Consider the following 19,108-nt stretch of genomic DNA (forward strand, 5'->3'; position numbering starts at 1 on the left):
ACAGGAGAGGACGTGATCTCTGCTAGAAACAAGATTAGTAGACTTTAACTTAAAGGGACAGTTCACCCCAAAATCAAGAATACATGTTTTTCTACTTACCTGTTGTGCAATTTATCCAACTTGTTTTGGGGTGAGTTGTGGAGTTTTGGAGATATCGGCGATTGAGATGTCTGTCTTCTCTCGAGTATGATGGAACTAGACGGTACTCTGCTTCTAAAACTCAACAGTAATGTCTCTTTACAACAATCATCACCCAGTTACTCAAGATAATCCACAGACCTTGTTGTGAGCAGGTTCATGTAGGAACTATTTTCTTTCTACTGAACTATATCCCAACAGTATCATCGCACAGAAGAAAGCATCCCTCCACTCATGGACAAGAGGTTTGTGTTCGTGACAGCGCAGGATGGAAACATAAATGACTTCCTCCCAAGCCCCCAGAAAGAGTGCTAGGCTTTGAAGCCAGTTGTTGTAGTGGCCAAGCCATGTCATTACATCGTCACTCCACGCACTGTGGCCCAGAAAAAACTTAAATCAGTGCATACATTTTTCCTCTCAGCTCGTTTCACTATCATAGCTTGATCCATTTGGTCCAATAACATTTGGAGAGTCTAGAAGAGTCAAACGCTGCAACTTAAATAAAAACAGTCTAGATGGATAAATAGCAGTATAGGTAAGAGGAAAAATATGTACTTCTTATTTCGGGGTCCATTTAAAGGTCCAATTTTTAAGAGAGTTGATTTTTTTTAGTCTCATTCCCAACGCGTCAAATTCTGATGCTTTTGGATTGCAGGTCGGGTCGGCTTCCAACCCAAAGTTTCAGTATTTGAAGTTGAGAATGAGACTCAAAAATCGACTTTCTTACAAATTAGACTTTTAAACACATTTTTCCTTGAGCACAAGTCCAAACAGCAGCATGCTTATGTTCACAATGAACATAGGTCGTTTCCTCTTCAAGGGTTGATCTCGAACAAGTCCACTTGAGTTTTGAGAGTATTGGAACAATACTTATGGGAGATTCAACATGGGCTTGTTAAATCCCTACAATAACACACCACTGGACTTTGCTTGAGATGGGTGGGTCATGCACAGTCACATCCAAACACTTGAGGCAGAGGACCACAGAGACATGGGAGTATTTGACAGCATTTGGTTTAGTTTTTGCACTTTTATGACTTTATCTCTGACTTGCGTCTGGATTTCCCCGTGCATATCTCATCAGATCATTTTTATAAACTTTGAGATATGTCTCACACACATGCAGCCACAAACACACACATCTCTTCGTCCATACACACAATGTATCTCCCAGTTAGCACATTAATCAGCTGGAGTGTGTGGGGCAGTTAATTGTGCATCTGTTTCAGTACAAAGACCTTCAAAATGCCTCCATGAACTGATTAAAAAGGGAGTTTTGGCTTCACAGAGAACTGGGACTTCAGCCAGAAGAATCTTGTCATGATCCTGCAACACATTTATCATCCAGAGAAACTGCATACACTCCCATATGAAAGACGCATACCTTCTTTCATCCTCATCTTCTTTTATTTTCTTCACTTTCTCTTTGCTCCAATTTGATTAATCCAATCAACATTTATAAAGAAAACAACAATGATTTATGACAACTTGTGTTTTGCTTCTTTTATCCTCACAGTGTTCAGAAACATGAGGCCTTTTGGGGTCCTCTTGCATTTGATCGCTCTGTAAATAATGTACTTCTCTGTATGTGTGTATTCTAGCAAACACATTCTCTCATTACTTGTCAGGGTCAGAGACGGGACAGCCAACCTTCAAAGTATGTGAAGTCCTAGGACAAGGACAGGTACTGACAAAAAACATGAATTTCCAAAGCTTTTCAGAATCTAAAAATATCATTTTATCATAACAGCCATGTTACTTTGCCTTTTAAGAAGAAAACTTCACAGTCAAAAAACTTAACATGACCTAGCCTGCTTTATTCTCTCATAGACTGCACTGAGTAAAGATGAGGATTCTTGTTTGTTGCAAACTGCATCGAAGCCCTTATGCAGGTTACATGCTAACTACAGTAGTTACTTAGCGATTAGCTTCTCTGAAAAGTGCACAGTCCCACATTGATACACTGTGCCTTGTGACCAAACTAAACGAGAACCACAGAACTTTGTTTGTTTACTTATCCGTTTTCACTTTACAAAATAAAAAATGAATGTGAGCATGAAGGGTTAAACCTCAAGAAACACACACACAGAAACAACAGGTGTGCAGGTAAAGCCAAAAAAGAGGCTTATTGCGTTTGATGTTTTGAGGGAAATATATTTTAATTTGCTGTGTGCCTTGACCAAATGTTTTGCTGGGGTCAAGTCAGTTTTATTTATACAACCTGAATCTCGTGCAGCATACACGGTGTATGCTAAATGACATAAGGCTTTGCTTGTTGATTGTAAGTTGATTACTGATGCTAATTCCTCTTTTTTTTAATATAAAATACTTAAAGGGACAGTTCTTCCCGAAATAAGAAAATATATTTTTTATTGTCTGTAGTGCTATTTATCATCTAGATTGTTTTGGTGTGAGTTGCTGAGTATTGGCGATATCGGCCGTAGAGATGTCTTTTGAATATAATGCAACTAGATTGCATTCCGCTTGTGAAGGTTCCCCTTGTGCAACCAAAACAACTGTATGTTGGGGGGTGGGGCCTCCATGGATCAGACCTGCTCCAGCACATCTTACAGATGCTCGATCAGATTGGGATCTGGGGAATTTGGAGGCCCGGTCAACACCTTGGGCCCTTTATTGTGTTCCTCGAGCTGTTCCTGCGCAGTGTTTGCAGTGTGTCAGGGCACATTGTCCTGCTGGGGGGCCACTGCCATCGGGTAGCGTTGTTGTGATGAGGGGGTGTAGTTAGTCCACAACAGTGTTTGGATGGGTGGCACCCAAGGTTTCCCAGCAGAACATCGCATTGTGATGAGATGATCAATGTTATTCACGTCACCTGTCAGTGGTTTTAATGTTGTGGCTGATAGGTGTATATATATTTGAAAAACTTGAAAAATGTCTCTTCCCAGAAATCATGACCGGGTTCCTCAAGATAACCCACAGACCTTGTTGTGAGCAGTTTCATGTAGGAACTATTTTCATTCTGTATCACCACACAGAAGGAAGTGTGCATCTACTCATGAACTAGAGGCAAGCTGACCAAGTTAGCTGACGTTACAACCCCACCAAGAAGGAAGCCATTAATGTCAGTGATGACGATGTCTGGTCAATGAGTAGATGCAAGCTTCCTTCTACAGCATTTTGGTAGAAAGAAAATAGTGCGTAGGAAGCACTTAATTCCCCCTGATGAGCAGCCGGCCTCTACCATCAGTGTATATGTGTAAATATTTTATTGACTGAATATGTTGTGGGTGAGTACATACAAATACCAAAAACAACCATATACTAGGGAAAATAAAAGAGCAACAAATATGAACTCCACAGACTGAGGACAGTACACACCAAAACATCCAAGTATGCTTCAATAACACTTAACTTGTAAATTCAATCTTTAGTTGCCGTCACATGATGAGTTACGAGGGTTGAGGTCCTGTTTAGTTTGTGAGGTACCGATGTTCAAGTGCTGCTGTAGGCTCCACTGCTCATCAGATCATGAACTGGGAGCCAGAGAGGTAGTGGGAGTCTTTCCAGATGTTGGTCTCTCCACAGTTGGTGGTCCTCCTCTTACACTGGCAGCAGCGCCTGTACTCTTCAAGCTTATCTACCAGGAGCTGACCAGCGGACCTGACCACAGGGAGACAGAACAAAGCAGGAAATCATGTCGTCCTGTATGAATGACGAAGGCCGTGATGTACCATCTAAGTCAAAGTACAGTAGATCGCAATCAGATGAGTGTTGTGGCAGTTCTGACCTTCAAATTTGTCTTTTGAATTTGAACTTTGACTTTTAATTACAGCACTATGAATAGATGAACAGATGTAAATGCATGGGTAAATGCTGATGGTGGCTCAGGGCGATCCTACATCCACACACCTCAGAAAGCGCCTCTCCTCTTCCTCTCGTTGGTGTTTGAGCCTCGTAGTGCGACTCCACTCGTCCTCCAGTGACTTACTGATGTCCCTCCTCTTCTCAAAGTGATTAATGCGATCCAGTAGTAACCTGGACAGGAAACATATCAATCTACTATAGTTTACACATTCTCATTGGTATCTCTTTCACTTCCAACTTTCTTTACTCACTCCATTTTGTTTTGTTTCAGAATTTCTCTCGCCTTCTCCAGCTGCTCTTGACGGTTGTAAAGTTCTTCCTTTTTCCTCTGAGTGGCAGCACTGAAGTTTACCTGGAAGAGCTACCAGCATGTAGAATGAAACCACATCAATTTAAAGAAGCGTCTTAGTGGCCTGAAAATATTTGTTGGCCTGTTAAAGTACTCAAGTACTGTACTTATGCTGCTTGATGCTTCAAGGTCACAACATCTCGGAGTGAAATATTGTACCTTTTTTTTGTATATTGTACTTTTTGCTCCACTAAATGCTGGTTAAGATTTTATACAAAGCTCAGATAAATAAAATCTGATGGACGTTTAAAGATTAAGCCATCCCTATTGCCAAACCTCAGCCAGATACAACATGAAACTGCTGCTTACATGTTGATGCATCAGTGCTATTAATAGCAACAATATAATACATATAATAATATAACATGGTTGGCATAGTTTAATGTTGCTTTTGATACTTTTACTACATTTTGTTGTTATTACCTCTGTACTTTTAATTATGTAAAATTTCAAATGCAGGACTTTTACCTCTTAGAGTATTTTTACACTGTAGTTTTACTGCTTACTTAATTTCAGTTTAAAACATTTTGACATTATGTTGAGTTCATGGTTACTCTGGTGATATGCTTTTTTGAGTATGAAAAATCAGTCAATTCAGACATTTTGCACCTTTAAGTCAGGGATCCCAGTACCTCTTCCACTACAAAACAAAGCCGACACTTTCAATATAATTAAACATCTTTGACTGTGGTTATTTCTGACATCTGGATAAGGCTATGACTGAAAAACAATGTTTATGGCAGCAATCAGAAACAGAGGTGACCTTCTGCGCCCTCTCTCGGCCCTCGGTGTTACTGGCTGATGTCTCACTGCGGTTGAACCCACAGTTGTCAGCCTGACACTCTGGAGGGTCTGTGTACTTCTTATCTCCCACCTAAAGGACAGAACAGATTCATTTTAGATGTAGATTAACACAGAGCGGATCATGCAAAAAAACTCCCCCTGTGCTGGATGTGGCTTTTCTCACCCAAGAGATCAAAATAAAGCCAAATGAAAATTTTGTTGCTGTTTGTTGATATTCCAAAAAATATTGAGGAATTTTGTAAATCAAGTTCTCTGTGAAATTGATGAGACACACGCAGCACCTGAGCATGTTGAACATAGGACACAAGCATCATTTTGGTCCACCAGTAGAACAGCTGGCATGAATTTTATTCACAACGGACAGTAAATGGACATTAAAATCATTGCAGCACAATCCAATACATTGTTTTTATATAATGCATTCTTCTTCCTCAAAATCTGGAGCGGACATTACCCACAATGCAACTCCACCACCAACAGTGCAGTCAGAAGTTTGGGTTTGTTATGTTGGTACTGGTTTATGTATCCTTCAACCGCCTTGTGCAAAGAAGCAGTCTATAGAAGACCAGTAACTTCCCTGAAAGCCCTGTTGTTGTCGTTCAGAGAATTTATTTCTTCTTTCTTTCTTTTTAATGAGTTCTGTTGCCAGAACAAGATTATTTAACAGGAAGTTTAAGAGAAGCAATGACCAAACTCTAACACAGTATGCTGCAATAAACCAAGTAACCAGATCCTGTTTCACAATTTTCATAGTAGAGTTTAATGTTAAACTTAGAACCTAATATGTGACAGATCATATAAGACATACAGTATGTTCTAGTATTCGCGTGAAGGGCAACCCGCCTGCACTCCGGCCCTTGACTGGCAGGATGGGCGGTAGCTTTACTCTGCTGCCTTCCTTTGACCTACAACCTTCATCAGCCTGAACAACACAACAGCACATGTGGACATCCTTCATCATCCATATTTAGAACTGAGATTCTTCATAAATAAGCACTGTCAGAATATATATTTAAAGTGCCAACACCAGGCTTATTTTGTTAACCAAACAATAGTTATGGATAAAACATAAAAATGAAAACGAATCACTGTGTATTCTCCAATACTTGCTGCAAATTACAGTAAAACATGTTAATATTTAAAGAAAAAAACATTAAAGGAATAGTTCACTCTAGAACGAAATTCAGCCATTATTGACTCACCCTCATGCCGATGAGAAGTCCGGTGTAGTTTCTTATTCCTCAAAGTGCAGCTGGAGACCCGCGGGGGTACCCTCCGGCAGCAAAAATCCATATAACGGGCGTAAATGGTGTCCGAGACGAAAAGGTCCATAAAACTACACAAAAACTTTATAATATTCCTCCATACTGCTCGTCTGCTGCAATCCAAGTGTCCTGAAGTGACGACATCCAGAGTTTACTTGAACCGACGTCATTTAGTACATTTTTCTAGCCTAAACAGTCACTATACTATATCTGCCTGGAGGCATGCTCTGCGTTCACGCGAGTCTCCCTCACAGCCGATTGCACTACGGAAGCCGCGCCGGACAAGATGAACGAGACTCGCGATAGATACACACCGGTATTTATATCCTGCTGTGAGTGTCAAAGTTTCAAATCACTAGTGCAGGCAGATCCCTCTTGTGTTTGTGTGTCGCTCGGTTGCTCAAAGCAGGAAGTAAATACCGGTGTGTATCTATCGCGAGTCTCGCTCATCTTGTCCGGTGTTGAGATACAATAGTTTTTCTCCACCAGTCATACGCTACTTCACATTGTTCACTTAATGATGTCCCCATATAGAGCTGTACTTATCCTGTTGATTGATGAGATTGATACAAGCATTGACCCCATGTTATGAAGGGTTAAGACATTGGAGAAACAAGCCAAGACGAGAGAGAGAACACAGCTGCCTTTGTCTCTGTAACAAAGTTGCCTGCACATGATGACCTTGTAGTGAACGCTATCTGTCTGTGGAATGATAGCAAGTGTGACTTAGAGGAACTCAAAGTACTGCAGAGCAGTGCAGGATGAGACAGGAAGAGAACAGGAAGAGGGAGGGTCTTTCCACAGGGCGATGTCTTCACGGATTGGAGGAATCGTGTTGCCAAGAGGCTGGGACCCGCCTGTGCACCAACAAAAGGAGAGCCAAAGTCTAGACCACGGCCTCCTCACCTTTTTGACCAATGAGAAGTTACAACACCTCAACTGCAAAATACAACTGTTATTGTAAAGTGAATATCTCCATCTTTTTCTGGGCGATGGGTTACAGAGTAACAGCAATCTGCTGACTGTGATTTGTCTAACAGAGAAAGGTCCATGATCATGCTTGCTTAATGATACAATTCTAAATAAATAGTTAAACGGAACGTCGTTGTATGTCTTCACTCAAACAAACGAACACGCTGACAATTTTGGTGACCCCGACGTGATTTGAGAAAAGGAGACCCGACGTGATTTGAAAAAAGGAGACATGATCCACATTGGGCCTGAGACGAGCAGACTTTTCCGCCGTGTCAGAGTCGGACGACCGGACTCCTCAACACTCACAGGGGGCCCCAAACTAAAGGTAAGCAAGCAGAAACCTGTTATTATACTAAACCAAATTCTGCATATTGGCAATAAACAAATCAATGTGAGTGAGGAGGAGGTAAGGTTATTTGACATAAAAGTATATCGAAATTATAGAAAGCTATGCTGAGTTACATGTTGAAAGAATTGTATCATTAACGTCCTTAATGCCGAGAAAGAGTACAGGGCAAAGGTCCTTGAGTTTGAATCTCTAAAAAATTAGTGACCAGGTAGTCCCATTCGGGAAGTAAAACAGATTAGGTTTGAATTTTCCTCAGGGTGGAAGTCCCAAAAAATTCAGAGAATTAAGTTTTAGGTAGTCCCGTTAAGATCATTAGGATCTTGATAGGAAGTAATCAGATCAAGGTTGAAATTCCTCAGGGTGGAAGGCCCAAAAAGAACGAAGGTTTAAAGTCCCTGAGTTTGAGTCTCTAAAAACTAATCAATAGATAAGTAGTCCCGTTAAGATCATTAAGATCTTGACAGGAAGTAAACAGATTAGGTTTGAATTTCCTCAGGGTGGAAGTCCCAAAAAATTCAGAGAATTAAGTTTTATGTAGTCCCGTTAAGATCATTGGGATCTTGATAGGAAGTAATCTTTTTCTGGGCGATGGGTTACAGAGTAACAGCAATCCGCTGACTGTGATTTGTCTAACAGAGAAAGGTCCATGATCATGCTTGCTTAATGATACAATTCTAAATAAATAGTTAAACGGAACGTCGTTGTATGTCTTCACTCAAACAAACGAACACGCCGACACCGGCGCGGCTTCCGTAGTGTAATCGGCTGTGAGGGAGTCTCGCGTGAACGCGGAGCGTGCCTCCAGGCAGATATAGTATAGTGACTGTTTAGGCTAGAAAAATGTACTAAATGACGTCGTTCCGAGTAAACTCTGGATGTCGCCACTTCAGGACACTTGGATTGCAGTGGACGAGCAGTATGGAGGGATATTACAAAGTTTTTGTGTAGTTTTATGGACCTTTTCGTCTCGGGTGCCACTTATGCTCGTTATATAGATTTTTGCTGCAGGAGGGTACCCCCGCGGGTCTCCAGCTGCACTTTGAGGAATAAGAAACTACACCGGACTTATCGTCGGCATGAGGGTGAGTCGATAATGACTGAATTTTGTTTTAGAGTGAACTACTCCTTTAACAACTAGATAATTACTCTTTTTGTAACAAAAAAAGTGTCACACCGCGGTGAGGTTTGTCTTGTCTTGGGTTTTTTGTCTCGTTACTTCCTGTTTTATTTTGAAATCTAATTCTCCTCTCGTTTCAGGTCACTTGCTCTTCCTCATGTGTCACCGGTCTGATTGTCTCACCTGATCCCTGATCGTTTCCACCTGTTCCCCATTTCCCGCATGTGTTTATAGTCGGCGTCTTCCCTTTGTCTTGTGCCAAAGTGTTTCGTCCTAGTCCGTGCACCCAAGCCCTGAATCATAGTCATAGTCAGTTTTGCCAAGAGAATTTATTCTTCACGTAAGTTGTTTTCTGCTTCCTCTTTAAGAGTGATTTTTTGTTTGATAATATTTTCTAGTTTAGGGTTTGTTTTGTATTTTGTTGTAACTGTTTTCTGTCCTCCCGTTTGGAGTGATTTTGTGTTAGATAGTGTTAGATAGTTGTAGAGCCTCCTGTTTTGGTGAGCCGTTTTCTTTTGTCCCTTTTATCTTAGGTTTGGTTTTCCTCCTTCGGGAGCGTTTTGAGTTTTGATCTAGCCTTTTGTTTTCCTCCTTGAGAGAGTTTTTGATTTATAGTCTAGTCTTCTGTTTTCCTTGTTTCTAGTGTTTATTGTCCCTCCCTTTTATGAGTGTTTTCCCTCCTTTTGGAAGTTTTGTTCTTCCGTGATTTTCTAGCCAGGCCTCAGAGATATAGTAAGTGTTTCATAGCATATTCATTTGTCACTCTTCAAAGAAGGAGCCGAATTCAATAAAGTGTGCTTATAAGTGATATCCTCTGCATCTGAGTCCTCATTTTCGTCCAGGCCTGACAAAAAGTAACCAATCCCAGACTAAAAAGATGGCTGTGTCTTCTTTTCAATAATAATTCGAAACTGGTTTACCTATAACGTTGAATTGACAACTATTTTCTAATTGTTCTCTGAGAAATAATCTAACATAACCTACTCTGCTCGTACTGTCACTGGTGATCAACAGTGAGCGTATGGGAACACCATCATTTGCAAAATGTCAAGTCTGAAAGTCAGCTTTGTGTGGCATATTCTTGCCTGAGTGTCCAGAGCCCTCTTGTAGTGCTTAGTTCTCTCGTGTTTCTGCTGGAGCTTTTGAGCCTTCTGCAAAGCTAACCTAAAACACAAACACACACGCACACATACACACACAACAGATGACACACTAGTTATCACCACAGATGATTATCTGAAATGCCTGAGCAGTACCGTTGTCACAGACTCACTCCTGGACCAGCTGGACCTGGTCTAGATGCTCCATGAGGAGACGGGTCTGCTGGTCTCGAACCTCGTGTTGCCGCCGGCTCTCTATCTGACTCTGAAGCTCGTTCATGTAACGATGCTGCTGAATCCTCCTGACAGGAGTAAGGGGCCGAGTCGGGAAGATGAATGAAGTCTGAACACATGAAGCCCAGAGAAGACACTGAATTTTAACAAGCTGCTGTTACTCTAAAAAGATGCAGTGAGTGACAAGAGTTTTAAAGTATGGTTTAATGTTTTTAAAGTAATTTTACTATTAACCCTCGCACAGACTATCAGAACTGTATTCGGTTAAATCAAACATCCCACTGCTGCTTCTTCACATTCAAAGAGCTCTCTAGTATACACCACACAATCACAACAATTACCCAAATTCAAGCAATCCTTATGACCAGCGCAACCTTGTCATTTTGTCCGATCACTGCAAATTTGACCAACAGTCATAGCTTCCCACAAGTTTTTCCAATCATAGCGGTCCACCATGCAAAATGTTCAGCCATTCATGTACATCACCACACTCACTTCCTTGTTTCTGCTTGTGACGGTGCAGACATGAAATGAACGCCTGACATTTGCCAACGAAATTACTGTCAAAGTGACCATGCAAGGCAAGTCCATGATGTTCTGCACGAAAGCAGGGGCTTTCCATTGCGTGCATGCTACACTTATCTACCTGACTGACATTTGACACCGAGGTTAGCAGCAGCATGATGGTTAATCAAAAATGTGTTGTGGGACAGTTTTAAATGTTTCAGGAAGTATTGGAACAGGAAGAAGAAACCACATTTAGTTATTAGAAGCACTTACACTTCTCATTGCTGAAAGCTATTTGCACCGTGTGCAGCATGAAATATAGTTACAGGAAAAGGACAGTTGGCTTCTTTTGTGTTTGGCTGCACTGTAAACAGATAAAACAGTTGCTCTTCTGTTGAAAAAGACTGAAACTTGAATGTCCAGGTTCTACTCACAGGGTAAAGAGGACAGTAAGTCTTCTCTTTCTTCTCAGACATTTGCAGGTTGAATGTTGCAACCTGCTTTGCATGCTCACGCTGCTCATTCAGCATTGCCTGCCAGATGAACACAAAGAAACAGGCTCCTTTTACTCTATTTGTATTCATTCTAAGACATTGAGAACATAACACATCATCACAGGGTAAACAAAATGACTCTCTTTGGCTCCTTAATCAATTCTTAGGGACACTGATTTGTTTTAGAGGCTGTTTTATTGAATTTTGTTAATGTTGGCAAAAACAACATGCACTTAAAGTTGTTTAATTTTGAATGTATAATGTTCCACATGTTCCTCACTTCAGTTCTCACAAGGGGATAAAGCTGTTTGCTCAGCTCTCTGGCCCTGACCAGTGTGGAACCACCCTTTACTCCTCAATTTTTAATATGTTTAATCTTTTCCATTTTTGTTTGGTTAAGCAGTTTTTATGGCAGCTTTTACTTTTTCCTGACAAATCCCAGGGCACTCACAAACCACCTTTAGTAATCTGCAGCAGACAGCATGAAATAGGTCCTTACAAAGAGCCTATAAAAAATATAAAAAGGTTATATTTATTCAAGCATTTTACAATCTTTTAAGATATTTTTTTACGGTGAGAAAGTCCCTTGCCCACTTGGCAAACATAATTATAGTTTTAACCACACTAGCAGCATAGCTCTGGGGATGCTAATGTAGTTACATCTTCTGGTCAACTCTGGTCATCCCCATACTTTTTGTCGCCATCATCAGATCCAAATGTATTTTTATACAAAGGTTTGGTGTATGACCAAATGCCTGCAAAACTACTTACATTTCTACAGCACTCAGCTGTAGGCCTACTTGTGTTTGCATTAATTACCAAATGTTAGCATGCTCAATTTAGATGGTGGCCTAAATGCTAATATCAGCAGGTTAGCATTGTCATTATGAGGATGCTACTATGCTGACAATGGCATTGTTGACCCTCATCCTCCCTGCTGCCATTATAAGTGTCACTCCAGGTGTATATAACCCACAATGCATTTCCACTATAACAGCAACAAGCTGGTGATTTACAGTAGTTAAATGAGATGTTTGATGTCATGTGAGTATTTTCTGCAATCAAATTTTGTAAAAGAAATTCTATTGTTGTTCCATTAGGCACTGGTTTTTGCTTATACTCCTTAAACGCTTTATATTTTGTATCACTTAAATTTAAACTGGTCCCAGTGTGTGACCCTCACCCAGGGAACCCACTGGTTGTTACTGGTTGTACTACTGTAAGTTTTTTCAGAGCGGTTTCTGGCACAAGCATTTACTTAATGTTCCATCTATCTTACCTGTTCTTCGGCCATGTGCTGCTTGTCTCTCAGTTGTTCCTTAAGCAGTAAGAGTTTCTCCTGAGCTTTCTCCTCTGCCTGCTGCTGCTCCCTCAGGTACACTGGAGCATTTTTTTGGGCCCGCTGCATACACAGGTAGCACAGCTCCTATGAAGGCCACAGGAAAATTATAATTATAGTGGTTTAGTTATTTTTTATTATTTTCTGCACAGGCATTCTAATATGAATAATTTGTAGAGAATGCATTTGTGTGGTTACATCCCGACAGCTTCTTTGACAAAGACCTGTGCTCCTGTAAAAGCAATAAAGCTTTATCTGGCATTGTACTGTCAAGCTCTACTTGCATGGTCTCAAAAGGATGGTGCCTGTCAAAGCAAAGAGGTAGGTAGACCCAGGGCAACGTTATACTGGAGTAATATCAATAAAATCTCATTCTAATCACTCACTTTGAGTCTATTTTTTAAATTTTTTTTTAGAGTCTATGCTATCAAAGATAGATTGGATCTGCACTTGCACACAGATATATGACTGCACCTACACACACACACTCACCTGTCCAGCTCGGGCGTGGCCAGAGCAGCTAACACTCACACGAGGTGCCTTCAGTTTGGGAGCGACCTCTGTTGGTGAGATGGAGGTGCTGGGCCTGTGAGTGAGAGATTCATTACCACTGTATACTGTACATGTACAGTTTGGTGTCATCTTCTTTAGTGATTGAATGTAACTAAGTACGTGTACTCAAGTACAAGTACAATTTTGAGGTACTTCACTTGAGTATTTCCATTTTCTGCTACTTTAAACTTTTTACTCCACTACATGTATTTGATAACTTTTGTTACTAGTTACTTTGCAGATTACATGCTGCAACAGAGCCAAAGTAGCACTTTAATTATTTTTTTTAATTAAATTAATATATTTGATCAACAATCAGATAAAAAACACTACTTCTGATAATCAGTTGTCCCATAGTATACAGTGTATATACAGTACATAATTAACTTTACTTGTACTTTGGATACTTAAGTACATTTAACATCAGACGCTTTAAGACCTTTGCTCCAGTATGACTTATGGGTACTTTTTTTACAACACTGTCAGTTTATCACAAACATTTAACTTCAACACATCGGCAGGTGTGGTCTTCACTGGGCAGGAAGGTAATCTGAAAAGTAGCTAAAGCTGTCAGACAAATGTAGTGAAGTAAAAGTATAATATTTACCCCTGAGATGTAGTGGAGTATAAGTATAAAGTGGAAATACTCAAGTAAAGCACCTTGGGGGAGGCTGACGGTGCAGGCAGGTGATGACAGAGGAGAAATCTGTCCCACAGCCTGTTGTGCATCATTGATGGGGCTGGAAGCGGCCTCAGGCCAGTAACAATACAAGACCACCACTGAGCTCTCAGTTCTCACTGACTCATCCACCTGCAAACAACAGCTCTGTGCACTGCAAACTGAACCTCTCTGTTGATTGTGTGTCCTTGTCTGTCTCTCTGTGTGTGTCTTTGTGTGTGAAGTACTTGTCTGTGGCCTCCATTGGGGGTTTTGGATTCAGTTCTTTAGTCAGGCTGACAGCTTTCATCTTGGCAGGCTGCGGAGTCTCATGGGATTTAGATTCTCTCTGTTGGGGAACTTCTGTAGAGACACACAACACTCTGAGTGGGTTCACTGCTCCTAAAAGTAACTGCACTTATCTCGCTCTTATCATGCTCCACATCCATCATCACTGATCCTTTCATTCCTCACTCAATAGTTACACTTTCATTTCTGTATCTCAACCTGCTATATTGTGCTACTTATGTTTTGAAGAGAGAGTTTCAGTAGCCAGCTCCAAGTTGGTACAATGTTTAAGCCTTATCTAATCTCTTATCTAGCTTTCACAATTACCAGCTTTTTAGATGCAGCAAATAGAAACTTAAAGCTTTAGTTATGGTTTGTTTGAAACAGGGCTCCACCCCAACCTGCTGGTGCAACCAGTTCATCTTGAACTGCAAGATCACAGCTTAAATGAATAGTTGGCAGTGTTTCCTCTGTAATTGTTTTGCAGCAGTACTGGCAGGAGATACACTTTTATTTGTTCTATGTGTGTTTTTTTGTTTTGTTATCTAGATTGTACTATTCAATTTCCCATTTTATCTAGCTGCTGTGGTAATGCTCTTATTGTGGTGGTCCACCACTCCTGAATGAATGTAGAGGAAACACCGGTTTGACACTTTGGAAAATATTTACTTTCCTGATGAAGATAGATTACTGCCTTCATGAATGTATGACAAATGTAAAGCTATGGCAAGGAAATGGTTAGCTTAGCATAAAGGCTAGAAGTAGGGTAAAATAGCTGACCTGTGAATTCAAAAACCTCCTCGAGCCTTATCTTCAAAGAACCAGCAGTGACAAAGGCTGACTGTTGCGTCGCCTCATGTCACCTGTTCCTCGGCCAAATTGCTTCACTTAAACACACCGCAAAGACGACAGCTGAAGACCAACTAGCTCGTATCTTCTGCGCCTGCATGAGAGGAAATACCTCCGAAACCACCAGGTGGCAGTAGTCAGTATTCGTCATTCAAAAAGTGAAAAGGGTGGGCTCCGGATTACTGAAGCATTAGCCACTTGTTTCACACTAATCTCGCCACACAAACTGGGGTCACAGATGTTCCCCGACAGCCCCGACATTGGCCGACAGTCAACCGTTGGCCTGGTGTGTCAGGGCCCTGAGAAAAAGTTCTGCACATAACTCCCCGTAAAATCACAAATCGTCTTATACACTTATTTTCTTGGTACATATTAAACAAACAAGATAAAATTTCTTCATAAGCAAGTATAAAAGAGCTAATAGAGGGATTTTGTTATCTGTGGACGGAGCCAGGCTGGTTTTCCCCTCCTTCCAGTCTATGTAAAGCTATGCTAATTGGCCCTTGGATGTAGGTTCATATTTTAAAGAGAGATACCAGAGTCAGCTAACATTTCAGCGAGAAATCAAATAAAACTTATTCACCAAAATATCGATAATATCCACTCCTCCAAACAGCTAAAGCCCTTCGCACATATGGACATATGAACATGAACTACCATTTCCATCACATCATGCTTATTTCAGCTTCTACAGCCACTGCTGCTCAAGATCATCCTCACAGTGAGGAACAAATTACTTTTTTTCTTTTGCAGAAAGTTAATAAGAGATTTCAAAGGGTTTGGATTTGATTCAATACTTAATTTAGATTCATTAAAGTACAATCAAATCCCAAATTGTCAGCCTTGTGCAAAAAGCTCTCACCTCCTGCATTCCTCTGGTCTGGAGCTGGTGACAAGCTCCACAGATCTTTGTCACCAGCTTTGTTGTCTGGCGGAGGAGAGCAGACAGTTGGCAGGGTGATGGGGTTAGTAGTCTGTGGCCTCTGAAGCCTCGACAGTCCACCCGACATTAAAGACACGCTGCTGCCAGGTCTCTGGGGGGGCAAAAGTACACATGATCTGCAATAACACTTACTGTACATTCAGACAAACACACGCATGCACTTCTTTATACTCACGTTGTTAAAGGCTAACAGCAGTTTTCCAGTTCCATCCATGGCATTTATAAAATCTCTGTTGAACTTCATCCGCACCTTTCAATAACATCACATGAGATTAACGAAACAGCGGTCATAGTCGAAAACAATGTGAATCACAGCATGAGAAATACAGTATGAGCACCTTGTTGTTCTTAAAGGACAAAAGTCCGATTCCCTGTAAGGTGAGGAACACGTTTTGTTCAGAGGCCAAAGCTCTGAAGAGGAGTAGGAGAGTTTCTCTAACGCAGCCCTCCACCACATCTCGACTGAACGGAGTCTCTCGTGACACAGCTGCAAAGTTCAATTGCACCACTGGTAGATGTGTTGCTGCAAAGGAGACACACACAGTTAATGAGATTGATCCACCTCCCTTTAAGATTCATACAATTTCAAATGAGTATCTATTGTCATGAGGGCAGCTATGATTTTCCAGCATATCCTCCCTGTTTATAGTAAATGAAGGCTACTTATTTCCCTGTAGTATTACATAACATCTTCAGTTATTGTCAAGTAAGTGTGTAAAGGTGCAATAGGTGAGAATTTGCCACATGTTGAATCCATACTCAAAACAAATAGGGGGCAGCATATCACCAGAGTAACTGCTAACTGCTGCTAACTGTAGCTGCCGTTAGCTCAGAAAACAACACTTACAGCAGCTTCCAATAAAAAGTTTGACATTTAGCTTTAAATCTATTGAAGCTCTGCTCAGCTGGTCCTGAACCAGTTAAATGGTGATTTGGTGTTTTTAGACTTTGGTTTTGCACAGAATTGACAAACAAGAGACAATGCATTTATTAATAAGTAATGGTAGGAAGATTTTGTTATGTTTGGACCGTGCCAGGCTAACAGTTACCCCTGGTTCCAGTTTTTATGCTAAGCTAAGGTAGCAGGTGTTAGCTTAGCATCATATTTACCTTACAAGAAAGATATCAATCTTCTCATCTAAATCTCTGCAAGAGAGTGAATGACTGTATTTCCCAGAATTTTGAATTATTTATTGAAGTCCAACTGAGGGCTTTTGCCATGATGCCATCAACAGCTGTAAAGGGACACTGAAACATTTGAATTCTTAATAAGATTACCATCAGCAACAACAATAACTCCCCTACCAATTTTCCAGACAGGAACAGGGTCACCTAAAGCATTTTAAAACATTATTATACAGCCTAAATTACAATATATATCACAACATAGGCTGTAATTTTTTGCTTTTGTTATTGTGGCTCTTGTTTAAAAATGTGCTCACCTGCAGCCAGAGGTCTGACCTGCTTCAAACCCAGAGACTGGACCAGCTTCCCGGCCAGGAGGAAGATGGGTCTCTGGATCATTGTGAACTTGTTTCCTGTGTCCACCTTCTGCTGAGAGAAGGTGAAGGTCCCTAGTCCTGCCAGGTGGACCCCCTAGTACAAGGTAGGTAGGTAGGTAGGTAGTTAGACAGACAGACAGACAACTAGATAGATAGATAGATAGATAGATAGATAGATAGATAGATAGATAGATAGATAGATAGATAGATAGATGGATGGATGGATGGATGGATGGATGGATGGACGGACGGACGGACGGACAGACAGATAGACTAACCTTCTGTACGGTCATCTGACGTTCAATGTAGCCGGATACATCGCCCCAGATACAGTTAATATCTGAAAAAAACGCATGATGTTTGGTTATTTGGCGACATGGAGACGTCGTAAAAGGCACATGCGCACTTTCTTGGCTCTGTATACACAGAATATAAACTAGCAGCAGGTGGACGAACAGGTAAACAAAGTGTCATTGGTTTACAGAAGACAAAAGTTTTTATCGGACCGTTTTCAGACAGCTGGGAAAGAGTCGGTAAAGTCCGTCTGTCCGCCTCTGATACCAGCCGCAATATGTCAGTCATCTCTGTAAAACTCGTCGGAACAATCCTCACAGGGTGAAGCACTTCAAAACGACTCTCTGCTGTATTTGTCCTGCTTGTCTACAATCTCCGGAGCACCTGAGCGCCTCGGTATCCCTTAGCAATGCAATGCAATGCAGGGCTCTCCAGAGCGCACCGGTGCGTCGTAGAGTCTCTCTGTCACTGCGGATACAGCAAAGCTGTGTGAAGTACCCAGAAGTCACAGTGGAGTCACGGTAAAGATATCGTGTTAAAATATTACTGTGGTAAATGTGAAAGTCACTCATACAAATAGTACTAGAGTAACATTCTTAAAGCATCTGTTATTAAAAGTAAATTATGTATGGATCGATAATTGGCATGGCCAATTATCAGGTCCGATATTCAGCATTTTTCTTCTGATTAGTGGAATCAGAGTTTTCTTTTTATTCTGATTGTCGATAAACATGCACTCATTTGGCACTGATGCAGCATGTAATGAGAAAAGTAACTAGTAACTAATGTAGTGGAGTAAAAACTACAATATTTGCCTCTAAAATGCAGTGGAGGGGAAGTATAAAGTAGGCTACCAGAAAATAGAAATAGAAGTACAAGTACCTCAAAGTATTATAGTTAAAATTATTATTATAGTAATTATTAATGAATGAAAATAATAATAATGGCAATAATAATACTTATTATTAATAATAATAATAATAATAATATAGTCATTACAGGAACGTAATAATAGTAAATAAAGGAAAGTACCTTTACTCAAGTACTCTTAAGTACACTTCTGAGGAACCAGCTTGTCCTTAAATTGAAACTTCACTGGTTTTACACATAAATGTTATTGCATCATGTTACTGTCTGTGAGGGCAGCTGCATGTCTTCTACAGAACTGTCTGAAATCACCCAAAATAACCCATGATGATGATGCTCACCCTCATCATCATCATGGGTTATTTGGCAACCATTAGTCAACCATTGAGGAAATTAGTGGTGCTGTCTCGGAAGTGGCGAACCAGGTTGTTTTCAGGGGGTTACCCCAGCAGGGATAAATGTATGATATGGAGCTGGAAGGAGATGGAGCAGCTGCCAAACACTGCTAAGACACTAACAGCTTCCTCTTTACACGTGCAATATTCAGATACCATGAATGAAACTTTACATGAGAAAGGCGTCTTTGTTCATTAATGCTGAGCTATTGAGGCTTTTTGATGTGTTAGTGCCTGTTTGTAAATGTTTAATAAACACTACGA

At 40.7% G+C, this 19,108-nt stretch overlaps 1 protein-coding gene across 1 annotated transcript; it reads right to left on the reverse strand.

Moving 5' to 3' along the window:
• Positions 1 to 3,350: 3,350 nt before the first annotated feature.
• Positions 3,351 to 17,909, reverse strand: LOC140994908 (coiled-coil domain-containing protein 81-like). Its single transcript, XM_073464746.1, has 16 exons — positions 17,795 to 17,909; positions 17,567 to 17,628; positions 17,229 to 17,382; positions 16,125 to 16,309; positions 15,962 to 16,036; positions 15,706 to 15,877; positions 13,955 to 14,069; positions 12,989 to 13,082; positions 12,437 to 12,583; positions 11,098 to 11,196; positions 10,096 to 10,265; positions 9,908 to 9,986; positions 5,076 to 5,186; positions 4,215 to 4,324; positions 4,009 to 4,134; positions 3,351 to 3,759 (listed from the first exon to the last, which is right to left on the reverse strand). Exons 1-16 carry the CDS (start codon positions 17,868 to 17,870, stop codon positions 3,621 to 3,623), a joined length of 1,914 nt encoding a protein of 637 aa, XP_073320847.1. The 5' UTR covers positions 17,871 to 17,909; the 3' UTR covers positions 3,351 to 3,620.
• Between the last annotated feature and the right edge of the window lie 1,199 nt (positions 17,910 to 19,108).

Source organism: Pagrus major, chromosome 4 (assembly GCF_040436345.1).
Source record: "Pagrus major chromosome 4, Pma_NU_1.0".
NCBI classification, from domain to species: domain Eukaryota; kingdom Metazoa; phylum Chordata; class Actinopteri; order Spariformes; family Sparidae; genus Pagrus; species Pagrus major.